Below are 14057 nucleotides of genomic sequence, written 5' to 3' on the forward strand. Positions count from 1 at the left end.
TCAAGTTCCTAACTCCAATTGCTCAGAAAGTCTATCCTCATGCTTGTCCTGGGGTTCTATCAGACACTTCAATTTCCTTACAACTCATCTCCCCTCTTTGGAGCCCTGGTGGCATAATGGTTAAGAGCTCGGTTGCTAACCAAGAGGTTGGCAGTTCAAATCCACCAGCTGCTCGTTGGAAACCCTATGGGGCAGTTCTACTCTGTCCTATAGGGTCACTATGAGTTGCAATTGACTCAACAGCAATGGATTTGGGGGGGGGTTGCTTAAGTTGTTTCATTTATTCATTCATCCAGTCTGGTATCAACTGTTCATTAGCACTACTACGTATCAATTTTGCTATGATGCTGGAAGCTATGTTGCTGGTATTTCAAATACCAGCAAGGTCACCCGTGGTGGACAGATTTCAGCTGAGCTTCCAGTCTAAGACTAGGAAGAAAACCCTGGCAATCTACCGCCAAAATCAGCCAATGAAACCCCTATGAATCACAACAGTTGGAAAATGAACCCTCCCCCCTATGTTGCAAAGCACTCAAAATATGATTACACAATAGCCACAACAATGGACTCAAACATACTAACAATTATGAAGATGGTGCAGGACCAGGCAACATTTCTTTCTGTTATCACAAGGTCACCAACTCAATGGCAACTAACAACAACAATGCATCAATTACTGTGTGAGCTGCTAGGAATACAATGATGAAGAAGATAGACATCACTCTTGCATCAGGAAATTTAATTTGTTCAAACAGCTCCTCCTTTATTTTGTAGAGAAATTTTTCAATGTCTTCTTGTTGATAAGCATTGCTTTTAATAACCGCTATTTGCTAAAAGTTTTAAAATCCATTCATTGAATTCTTTAAAGATTTCCAATTGATTTTTAACATAATCAAAGCAAAATTTAGAAGACTTATTGACAAAAAAGGCCAAAAGAACACTTGAACTAGAACCTTAGGTTGTAGGGCCCTCTGGTGCATCAGAGCTTAGTCATAAAATTTTGTAATTCAGTTACTCTGTGTATACAAAAATATACGTAAACATTAATAACTTCTATTTAAATGAGTAACACATTGCATCTTTTTGTATATAATTATAAATTATATTATATGACATACAATAAATTCCAAGAGTTTCTTAATTTAGTAATAGCATTACTAAATTTGTGCTCCATCAAAATTTCTATTTGTATTATTAATAAAAAAAGTTATCTCTTTAACTGAATTTATGTTCTCAAAAAATCTCAGTTATTCCATCTTTGAAGGAATAATAATCCAAAGTTTTACTTTCTTTCAATGAAATGAAACAAAGTAAAAAAATTAGATTAAAAAAATAATGATTGGAATTAACTAATTTTATACTTTTAAATATCTGATGCCACTGATTCACAAATGTCAGCACTTACCCATGAAGTGAAGTTCTTCTGTTAATGGAGCCAATAATTTACTTACTGAATGAACACAAATGATTTGGACTTGAAACTGACTAAAATTAATTTTGAAGAAAAGTCATGCTTCACACAGTGACAAGTAAAATACAATTTCTGCACCTGTAAACATTATTTTACTATCTTTGGGTCTTCTTAAAATAACTCCCTTAAATAGATGTTGTTGCTTCATCACCAGATTTTTTTTTTCTTTTTACATTCTTATGTGGTCAGTCACTACGAGCCCTCTAAAATCCATTGCTGTGGAGTCGATTCAGAGCCCCCAAGTGGATAGTAAACAACAAAAATTTTCTGCTACTAAATAGACAGTAGATAAGTGGTAACTTTGGTGAAGGGTGAGACAGCACACAATACTGGGGAAGCCAGCACAACTTGTCCAAAAGGCAAGGTCATGGAAGCTCCATAGACATATCCAAACTCTCTGAGGGACCAAATTACTGGGCTGAGGGCTCTGGGGACCATGGTCTCAGGAACAGCTAGCTCAATTGGCATAACATAGTTTATAAAGAAAACGTTCTACATTCTACTTCGGTGAGTAGCATCTGGGCTCTTAAAAGCTTGTGAGCGGCCATCTAAAATACTCCACTGGTTTCACCCCATCTGGATCAAGGAAGAATGAAGAAAACCAAAGACACAAGGGAAAATTAGTTCAAAGGGCTAATGGACCACAACTATCACAGCCCCCACCAGACTGAGTCCAGCACAACTAGATGGTGCCTGGCTACCATCACTGACTGCTCTGACAGGGATCACAATAGAGGGTCCTGGACAGAGCTAAAGAAAAATGTAGAACAAAATTCTAACTCACCAAAAAAAAAGACCAGACTTACTGGTCTGATAGGGACTAGAGAAACCTGTAGAGTATGGCCCCCCAGACACCCTTATAGCTCAGTACTGAAGTCACTCCTGAGGTTCACCCTTCAGCCAAAGATTAGACAGGCCCATAAAACAAAATGACACTAAAGGGGCACACCAGCCCAGGTGCAAGGACGAGAAGGCAGGAGAAGACAGGAAAGCTAGTAACAGGGAAACCAAGGTCAAGAAGAGGAGAGTATTGACATGTCGTGGGGTTGGCAACCAATATCACAAAACAATATGTGTATTAATTGTTTAATGAGAAACTAGTTTGCTCTGAAAACCTTCATCTAAAGTACAATAAAAAAATTTTTTTAATGCTAGTTACATATTAATCAGAAAAAAATGCATTTTCCTTTTTTAGTACCTAACTGATGAAAGATGTACTGCAAAATTTAAAAATTACTAGATAATAAAATACACAAATAGTTGTACATGTACATAATATGATAAATGACAAAACCACTCACTGTAGGAAAAAAAAATCCAGACAACTTTCCACACATTCTACAATAAGATTGTTCAGCCTGTATTTCCCGTACATATTTTACATACACCTAATCTATAATTTCTAAAGTCTCCCACCAACCTTCCTTCTTACACCTCAAATGAACCAGAAAGAATGAACCATGACAAAACTGGTTGATATAACAAATGGCAAGCAGAACAGCAATGTCAAATACTTCTTCAACTACCACTAGAGATCACACTTTGTCTTATCAGCAAAAGCCTTGCATGCTGCCCTGTAAAAAGAAATGTAATCTATCTTGTCTCTGGAAAAGTTGGTGAAAAAAGATGAATTATGGCTGGTCTTATTTCAGATGAGAATTCTGTTCACTGAACACACATTCATTTAGGTGAAATCACAAGCTGGTAGGAGCTGTAAGTACAAAGTGGAAGTTTACCAAACTCATCCCAGCTTATTTTACTTCAGCTTAACTCAGGGAAAATGCCAATCTACACAGAATGCCAGAACAGCAGGTTTAAACTGGACTGTCCTGGGCAAATTGACACATATTGTAACCCTATTTTTAGGTGACTTAAATGAAGAAAACTTGAGAGTGACTCAAGTTTAATTCATTTAAAAATAGGAATATAGATTCCTTTTTTCACCTAACTATTGGCATTAACTATTGAATCCTTGGTGGTGCAGTAGTTAAGCGTTTGGCTGCTAACCAAAAGGTCGGCACAAATCCACCAGCCACTCCTTGGAAACCCTATGGGGCAGCTCTACTCTGCCCTATAGGGTTGCTATGAGTCGGAATCAACTTGACAGCAATGGGTTTTCTGGTTCATTGGCATTAAAAAACACTAAAGTTATTTATTCCAAGAGAACAGACTACCTGACTTCTATACAATCATCATAATATTTTAAACATCCTTGTAAAAAAGAGGCACTTCGTCTTTCAGAGCTCATATAATATTCTTAAAAATGAAGAAGTCTCTTAGGCATTGGCTATATGAGAACATGTCATTACACATTTTCAAGTCTATTGATTGACCATTCTGCCAATAAGAGATAAAAATGCTTCAGAAAGGACATCAGTCATATTAAAGACATTAATACTGCAATTTTCACTCATTCATCATCTACATCAAGCATTTATTGAATGTGCATTAAGTTACTGAAAGTGGTACCAAATACATAGCTATCTTTCTTTTTTATATGATCATCTAAAAAGTATAAGAAAAAAGATCTAGGAATAAAGGTTAAGAGGCCATCTGCTTCCAATTTATTAAGACTGTTTTTCTCCTAAAATAACCATAGGAATTTTATCTTTTCAAGTTCCTTAGGTCTTTACAGTTTAATTTCTTTCTTAACTATACTTCAATTCTCTTTTTAGAAGTATTTCCCTTTACATCTTTTTATCTTCTTTCTCTCATCTTCATGCTATTTTTTTTTCTCACGATATATACTAGATGACCACTCTGAATAAGGTTTATGAGAATTATTCACAGTTTCATAGGACAGCTAACAGAAATAGGCTACATAGTCCTTAAACCATGTGTAATCAACACTTAGTAAATTCTAAATATAACTGATTTGGTTCTAGGTACCCTATCAGCATTTTATAAATATAACACTAAATCAAGCCAGTTGCCATCAAGTCAATTCCAACTCATGGCGACCCCAGTGTGTTCCAGTCTAACTGTGTTCCATAGGGTTGATTTTTTTTTTTGAAGTAGATCACCAGGCCTATCTTCCAGAGCATCTTTGGAACTGCCAACCTTTCAGTTAGCAGCAAAGCACTTAATCATTTGTGCCACTCCTATATAAATACAAGGATCTCTAAATGTACTGAAAAGAGTCATTGTTGAAAAGGCTGAAGAAAATTTCATTATTTCTGATCCAATCTCACAATAAATCTGAAACATTTTCATTTTCAATGAAACCAGCATTTAAAAATGTAGCAAAGAATTATGCCCATATTTTCCCGTTTGATTTCTTATTGAGGTATAATTTATTTTCAGTGAAATGCACACACATCTTAAATGTAACACTACAATAGCTATTGGCAAATGCATATAACCCTGTAATCCACATACTTCTCAAGATACAGAACATTTCTATCACCCCAAAACTTCCCTCAAGATAGGCAGTGTCGTGATTTCTTCTACCATACATTTATTTTGTCTCTCCCCAGATTCTCGGAATTGTCTCCTCGACTTCGAGAGAATGCCAGGCTCCATCTACATTCCATTTCCTGTGCAACGACCAGGGGGAAACCATAGGGCTCTCCTTGTTTCCATCTCTCAGGTACTACAGTCCTTTGTTGCCTGATGCTTAGTATCTTAAAAACTGTTATTTCAAAAACTTTATCTGTTTTTTCAGATGTTTCAAGCAGAAGGGTAAATCCAGGGCCTATGAGACCATCTGGATTGGAAGCAGAAGTCTTAAGCTCATATTTTAATTGTTACTTTAAAAAAAAAAAAAAAATGTTGCAAAGTTACTTGAAAGTTCAGAAGCATCAGAAAATAAGAAAATAATGGCAATTACTAAACTGCTAAGTATTCATTATACTTAACCCACCTTAAAACTTTACATTTTAAATCCAAGATAATTGCTTCACAGTCTTAATACTTTCTTGCCATCACTAATACATGGTAGCACTTTTCACTATTTGAATAAATGCACTGAGATGTAATTGAGTCATGACTTCTCTTAGCTTTCCATTCTTGCCTAATTAAAATTGCAGACAAAAATCATAATGAAGTCTCTCAGTACTTTCAGTAAATGTCCTCATCTAAGCAGAAAACGTAGAAACAAATATTTATGAATCAACTATACCTATAAAATGTTATTTCTCTGAAGCTATACTTCTTAAAATGTTTCATAGTCCATCAGAGGCAGGTAACTCTGTTATTTTTTCTATCACTTGTTAATTTTTGTTTTACAATAGAATAAGGAAGTAGGGGGGAAAAGCATAAAAATGTAATTAAAAGAGTGGAGTCAAAATGTCGTTATTTCAGATTTAACCTAATATGCTAAATATATTCTGTTTTAAATATAAATCATGGTGAAATTATTGAGCTGTATGGTAATCAGTAATACCTATATTGCTATTCAGTAACGAATGAATAAATTATAAGAGTTATTATAATATGAATGAAAATAATCTTGTATTAATTGAACACAATACTTTCAGTTTTAGGAGAGGAAAAAAGAGTGGAAGAGAGTGCCTTTAAATTTATTCCATGGCAGAGAGTCTTAAAAGCAAACATAACAAGGAATTTAAGAACTGGAAGTGTTTTCAAGATCTTTAGACTGCCTTTCCTATTTCAGAGGTGAGAAAATTGAGACAGAGAGAAAAAAATAACCATCTACAAATGATACATTAGGGGAAGAGTAAAGAGGACCAGGTCTTCTGACTTCCAGTTTTTTCTTTCTCTTCCACCATACAAGTTAGTCATGATATTTCTTACTTTTTAACATCTCCAAATGTCTTATGGAGAACTAAATAAATACTAAAATTTTACATTAAAAATAACTTAACTCTTTCTAAAATTTTACTAAGTTTCAACTATAAAAATTAAATATTCAGCATTTTCAAAATTATCAAATGTAAGAAACATCACCTAAATGTTTTAAAATAGTTTTATTTATTTTTTCTGTAATTTTATTTACTTAATCAAAAAAATACCATTTTAACAATTATTTCAAAATTTATTTCAAAATAGAAAACACATTTGAAAACCTCTACAATATTTTACATATAAGTAGATAATAAACATTTGCAATTTTTATGAATAAGTGAATTAAGTAAATACTCATTTACTGAATCCTAAAGTCTAGAGCCAACTTGGTATGCCTTCACTGAATAAATACTAAAGGCCCATCTGTAAGGCACTGTACTAAGACCTGTGAGAGAAGTAAAAAGCCATAAAACAGGTCAAAACTATTGCAGCATGTAGTTGTAGAAAATTAAGCTAAAAGTCCCTAAAAGGAAGAAACATGTAACACATATATATTTCTCAAACACAGTTCTAGGTCCATAGAGATTTAAATGTAATTGAACTGTAGCTTTTCTTTTTGAAACCAATGGTGTCAGAATTATATTGAAGAAATAAATTACTGATAATACTTTAAACTCAAATATTGCTACAAGACTCATTCTGGTAAGAAAAGGGAGAGACCGAGAAAGACATAGGGTGGGAAGGAGGGTGGGAAAGAGGAACAAGAAAAGAAAACAGTCTTAATTGATTTAAATGGGTAACAAAGGAAATGGGCAAAAGAAAGGAGAAATTTCATCAGCACTAAGGGAACTAATTACTCTCTAGAGCAGGGGTCAGCAAACTTCTCTGTAAAGGGTACATGATAAATATTTTCGGTTTTAAGGGTCATATGGTCTCCATTCTAAGTAATCAACTCTGAAGCTGTAGCGTGAAAGCAGCCATAGACAATAAGTAAATGAATAAGTGTGGCTATGTTCCAATAAATATTCATGTACAAAAACAGGTGGCAAGCCAGATGTGACCCAGGGCATATTTTGTTGACCTTCTGCTCAATGAGAAAGAATTCAGAGGCTCCATTTTGGGTCATAGATGCATGTCTAATAAATTACTTCTGAATTTGCATTTAAAAAATAAAACAAATGCTCTTTTTTGCCTATGATAAGGGAAATCTAATTATTCTCAAATACAAAGTATTTTCCAAATACAGGTTTATACAAATTACAACCAATGCCATTTTCAAAGCATAACAACCAAATCTGTTATCAAAATTTAACTTCTTCCCTGACTAAAAGTAATTCTTATAAACAAAAAGAGCTATTGGATTTACATCTGTGAAGTTCAGAAAGAAAGAATATAATTCTTCGAGTCATTAAAGTATGTATTTGTTAGCAAAGGCAGCCAAAGGCACCATACAAAAGAGAAGAGAAAAAAAGGAACTACTACATATTGCCTCCCCACAATAGGTCAGATCCTACTATTTATCCAGGCTAGTACTTTGTCAATAAAAGAAGCATTAAAAGATATATTGAGAGGTATATGTGTTCTCATTACCATCTTCTTCAAAGGTTAGATACATGCTTCTAGCGTCCCTAAAATGATGAAATAATTACTCATAAATTTACTGTACTTATTTTTAACGCACACAACTTCCTGATGAAACGCATTTCAAAACTTAATTATCTATTATGTGACCTAGTGCTTTAGCATTTCCTTTTATTCTTCCTAAACCTACCTTTCTAAACTCCAAAAGGGACTATCTCATACAGCTATCTAGTCTTTGAAGAATGGGTCTGTATTTCTAGTATCCATTATTTATTATTTATTCATTTAAAATCTTATCTCCACAGGTTATCATATTTCTAGATCACAAATCCTAATGTTTTTTCTTTCAAGCTCATGTATCTTGACCATTATAGCTGCCATTTTATGAACTTTCTTGATCTCTGAAGTCCTGTGTAGCAGATACTGCCAGTGCCCCACCCACACTGCCTCATCATTCACTGTTCCCTACACAGCAATGTCTTCTTACTGTAAGCATTTGTAACTGTCTTCCTGAATGCCTTCTCTAGCCATGGGAACATGCCTTGCCAGTGAGTTCCAGGAACAGCCCCAGACTAACGAAAGAGGAGAACCGATAGACAAATACCTGTTGCCCTTTATGTGGGATAACTTTGAGGTAATTCTACCCTGTTTCCCAGAAGTCCCAGTAAAATTGAGACATAATTGCCAAAAGAAATAACCTGTTCCTGAATGGACCCAGTATTGCGCTCTTTCTCTTATCTGTATTATTTTCTAGCCCCCTATATGTGGTGCCTGGGATTGCCTTCCAAATAAACTATACGCACTCAAATCCTTGTCTACTTAAGGTGGAACTCAACCAAAGATAGTCCCTTAACCTTAAAATTCATGGGTTCCTAAGATTTCACACTGAGATGTACACATAGTATTCCAGCCACTGTTTTGTGCAAAGATAAGACTGATTCCATGTTCTTTTTCACTTTCACTAACTTTCTTGAAGTACTCCATAAATTTCTTAGGTTTAAAAAAATTGGTGAGGCTGTCATTTTATTATTCTCCCAAGACACAGCAACAGGTTGGGGTAATGGCTTTAGGCACCAATCTAAAATGGCTACCAGTTAGCTTACCTGTTATAACTGATAGCTCAGAACCCACCATCCTGTAAGTACAATTTAAATTTGCTTTTCCACAAATGCATGACTTTGTACTTTTTCACAAAGAAATATATCTGCACTTCTGAACAGCAGAAAGTGTAGACACCAGATTTTTTAAATTGTCAATTCAAACAGAGGAACAGAATATAGAAATATAATTTTCCCATGAATTTTTTTCATTCTCCCCCTTCCAAAGGTAGGAGATATAAGGACCAGAAACACTTTTTTAAAAGTCTAACACTTTGAACATGGAAAAGAACTGCTAAGAAACTGAATTAAAACAGTAGGAACAGAGTTATTAGCCCACGGATACATCGAACTTATGAAAGCCTTCACTACAAACCTGCTTGGAAAACCATATCACCTTCCGGCCCAAGGGAGAACCCTTAGAGACATCATCAACCTCCCAATTCCCTTAACTCCCACATCCAGTTAATCCTAATAATCCAACTTCTATAAAAGGGTCTTAAAACCATCTCTTCTTCATTACCATTGCTCCTAAAAGTTTAAGCATTTAATATATCCTTCCTATAACAATAACCTCCTATCTAAGTTCCTCATCTTATTTCATTTCTTTATTCTGAAAAATGTACCTGATAATCTAACACTCCCATATCAAACCAAAGATAGTTCAAACCTATGATAGCTCAAGTCCTGAACATCACATTCAGCATTTACATAAATCATACAGGCATTTACATTACATTTAGGCAACTTATCGTTGCCTCAACATTTCATCTATTTTTATTTATATTTAGAATGAAGATTAAAAGTAATATGTTTACCTGAAGATTAAACAAAATGTTTACCTGTCTGGAGATATGTCACTGCCAATTTGGTGCTTCATTCCTGACCCATTTTTAATAGAATCCTGTCTTGTGAGTCCATGAGATTGACTCTTCTCCACTGCAGGTACAGATAAGTCACCTGAGGGTCCTTGGAACTGAGCCTGCTCATGTAGTTTTGCTTTTTTCTCCTGAGGCGCCTCTTCATTTCGCAGTCCTCTGAGAACCTTCTGATCAGGTTGCTGCGGTGTATTAGTTCCACTATTATAAAACCACGCTCCTGATTTAGTGAGGATTTCTTGTTGTTTTCGGCACAAATTACATACCCACATAACCTGTACACAAATACATAGAAAAAGCAATTAATGTTCCCAAAAGTTAAAAACAAACAAAAAGAGAGACAACATTTCAAGTCAACAAATAATTATATGGTTATCTTTTCTGAAGTTAAAATGTCATCCAGATTAACTGTTATCATTAATTTAATAATTTATCCTTTAAGTTTTTCAGAATTAAAATGAAATAGACATTTACTGACAGTAGAAACACCAAACTTGAGTGCTAAAATACTAATTGTCTTGTATTCTTTTCTTTTTTATTTAAGTGAGAGACATGTATAGGAAACAGAAAATGAATTTCGAAGCCAGAGACTTGGGATTAAATACCAACTTCAAGATTACGAAGTCTGCAATAATACTTAGATTTCTTAATGACAAAATAGGGAAATGGGGCTGATCATACTTATTTTGCTGTATTATTTTGAAAATTAGAGACATATAAAATGTTTAGCAGAAAGGCTGGTATCTGCTACACTTCCAATAAGTTAACTATTAATATTAGGTTAATCTTCTATCACCAGTTACATTATATGCTTCTTGAAAGGGCTTTCATTTCTTTTAAATAGCTGCTAATGGCTAAAATAATGCTAGGAATATTGTTGATTTTCAATAAAAATCTATTAATTGCTCATAACATGCAGTGAGACACTTGACTTTTTAATACATGTTTTTCAGACTCCAAGAATATAAGTATACTTTAACTAATATCTGTGTGACCAGAAAACTCTTCACTCTCTTCTAAAAAAAACCAGTTTTCATAGGAATCAGAAAAAAATAAAATTATATAATCATGAAATGAAAGATGAGTTCATATTTTAAGCAGGCGTTTTCTGATGTTTTGTTTATGTCATACATTGAAACTTGGCTCTCCAGGTTGCTAAATATTTTCTCACAGTTTAGATAAATCATACTTACATTTTATTACATATTCAATATTTACTATATTAATTAAATTATAACACCAATATACATCACAGTAAAAAAGGATTTAATGTGGTGTTGTTAACTGATACAAGTATGTTTTTGTAAAATACTCTTTAAAATATTTTAATAACTGCCATTATTCCAGCTCATATTGTTTGGACAGTCTATGTCACACAATTATCGTATGTAATAATTTTTTATTATTTTCTTCCCTCAATGACTTGTATATACATTTCTTTTTTTGCCAGCTAAATTTGAAGCTCACTGGGGCCAAGGACTATACCTTCTACAAATATAATATAATATAATATAAATATAATATAAAAACAATATAATATAATAAGACCAACACATGGACCCCATGTGTGCAGAGTAGAACTGCTCCACAGGGTTGTCAAGGCAGAAGTAGATCACCAGGCCTGTCCTCCGAGGCACCTCTGGGTGGCTCGAATCGATACCCGTTCAGCTAATAGTTGAGCACTTAACCATCTGTAAACAGTAAGACATTATAAATGCTTGCTAATTTGAATTCATTTGAAGCCCTCCTGGGGGAAATATAATAATAAAATATTTACTATTATTACAGGAAGATTTATGTTTCATTTAATTCCAAATAGTCACCAAAATATGTGCCTATCTTATTTTTTATAAATAAATAAGACATTATTTTTGACTTAAAAATACCAGTATCCCCCTCAAATTAAAAAATAACACCTCATAAGTCAAATTCATTTTGCTATGATTGGTCTGAATAAAGACTAAACGTAAGTACAGGAAAACCTGCGAAAGCCGAAACCTGTATAAGGCAGAAACCTGTCAGAGAAGGAAAACGCAAATATTTTCCACTAAAACGAATGATAGAAAAGTGGTAAGACTGCACTCCGTCAAAGGCAGAAAACTTGCAAGACCCGGAAAAAAACTCAGCCCCGTCAAGTTCTGGCTCTCACAGTTTTCACTGTGTATTTAAACCTACCAAGTTGCATTTCAACCAAAATCTTCAGTCTTTTGGTGCCATCTTGTGACAAATGTAGGTATTATAGATCTCTTTTAAAAAGTAAAATACACATTAAATATAACCAGTTGGTGTTGAATGGATTCCTACTCATGGGAACCCTATCTGTGTCAGAGTAGAACTGTGCTACCCAGGCTGATTTTTCAGAAGTAGATCACCAAGCCTTTCTTTTGAGGAGCCTCTGGGTGGACTCAGACCTCCCATCTTTTGGTTGGCAGCCGAGCATGTTAACCATTTGCACCACCCAGGGATTCCACACTAAATACTGAAGTTCAATATAATATTAAAATAAATTAAGTTTGAATTTCAACATTTCTATCCCATCTTAAACAGATTACTATTTACATTATAGTAATAATCCATGCTAGATGATATAAAGATATGAATTCATCTGGAGTAAGTCACACTGAGACTACTAAAGAATAACATCCTTTTGTGCTTGGTAATTGGTAGTAAAACAGAAATGAGAGTTTATGAAACTCTCATCTGCAGAAATAACCTTTTGCTTTCTCATTATTTGTCACAAGGTAAGTAGGTTTCTTAAACTTTCCTAGAAAGGAGAGATTCTCAAAGAATAACCCTGGAACAGCAGCATCAGCATCACCAGGGAACTTGTTTGAAATGCAGATACTCAGGATCCACCCCAGATCTACTGAATCCCAGACTTAGGGGTGGGACCCACAATCTGTGATTTTTTTCCCCTCCTCAGTCCTCCAGGTGACTCTGATGCATGCTACAGTTGAGAACCATTGGTCCAGGGCATTCCTAACCCAACACATTGAGGAACGGACTTCTCAGAGTGGCTCGGTAAGGCCTGTGGAGGCCTGTAGCAGTCTTGTCAACTTACCTCAGTGTGAACAATTCATTGTGCAAACATTTTCTGTGTAGCTCAAAGTAAGAAAGAGACTGGGAAGCATGATGGGCTTCATTTCCTGCCTCTGTTAACATCCAGTTGATATTAATATAAGTGAGTTTCAGGTGTGAAAGATGGTGTTTGCTTCCTATTGAAGACTCTCCAGCTGTTAAGACCCTTCCCACACTCCCTGGCTACAGTGGTTGCTCTTTTTCTGGTTGGATCCTATGTTACCCTCTAAACTGCCAGCTCTTAACATCCTCATATTCTAGCACCCAACTCACCTTTGTTTTCTTCTTTTGCCATCTCTTTCCACTCTTGAATTAGGAGCTTATTAATCTTTAAAGCTCAGGAAGCCTAAATCCATTTAGTTCAAGTAGTATGAAAGAATTGACACTTTCAGTTGAAGACCTTTACATACATAGCAACTTACTTATAAGTTGATGATAGTAAACCACCTCTCACAAACACATACACCTCTACTTCCTATGACATGATTTTTCACTTATTGGCTACAAAATGAATAGTATCTCTTTGTTGTCATTAGATACCGTCCAGTTGGTTCCGACTCACAGCAACCCTATGTACAATAGGACGAAGACTGCTCAGTCCTGTGTCATCCTCACAATCATTGCTATGTTTGAGTCCACGGAAGAAAATTTAATTTGGAAAAAAAATTGCACGACTTTTGCTAATGGAGCCCTTTAACCAATAAATTAACCATCAATTGTATCTGATGATGAATGATGTTATAAATGTATGTCTGTAAGTCTCCATGATTAGGGCCTATTAGGTTTGCTAATCTTCATAATTATCAAAAACATGTAGGCCCTCAAAATACAAGCCATATAGGATTCAAAGTTATAAGGTATTATAACCTTCAGTCCTAATTATGCCAATTAAAAAAAAAATTGCAACATTAAAACATAACTCCCTAATACCCCAAATTTGTCAGTTATTACCAGATGTTCCATTCCACAAATATCCTTGGTGATGACGAAAGGAAAAAAAACTAAGAATAATACAAATATCTTTTTAGAACCACAAAAATGGTAAGCTTAATATCTAAACTGAATAGTCAAAAAAAGCAAAAAGCAAAATTATGTTAAGTGACTACAATAATAATTCAAAGGAATCTAAAGGTCTGTAAATTCTATGATTTTCATCTAAACAGGGATAATAAATAATAGAGTAATTCAGAGAAGGGAGGAATTATT

The 14057-nt window shown here is 34.5% G+C and overlaps 1 protein-coding gene across 8 annotated transcripts in view; it reads right to left on the minus strand.

Annotated features, from left to right (window-relative positions):
- RIMS2 (regulating synaptic membrane exocytosis 2) overlaps positions 1 to 14057 on the minus strand; it is a 647068-nt gene that overhangs the window by 460874 nt on the left and 172137 nt on the right. For 7 of the 8 annotated variants that reach the window (XM_023725997.1, XM_023725994.1, XM_023726001.1 and 4 more), the window contains one exon: positions 9738 to 10048. In XM_023725997.1, coding sequence (XP_023581765.1) covers positions 9738 to 10048 — 311 coding nt within the window. Of the gene's footprint in view, positions 1 to 8301; positions 8309 to 9737; positions 10049 to 14057 lie in introns of all 8 variants that reach the window. The other variant, XM_023725996.1, reaches the window with a different exon arrangement.

Source organism: Trichechus manatus, unplaced genomic scaffold (genome assembly GCF_000243295.1).
Source record: "Trichechus manatus latirostris isolate Lorelei unplaced genomic scaffold, TriManLat1.0 scaffold00009, whole genome shotgun sequence".
In the NCBI taxonomy this organism is placed as follows: Eukaryota; Metazoa; Chordata; class Mammalia; order Sirenia; family Trichechidae; genus Trichechus; species Trichechus manatus.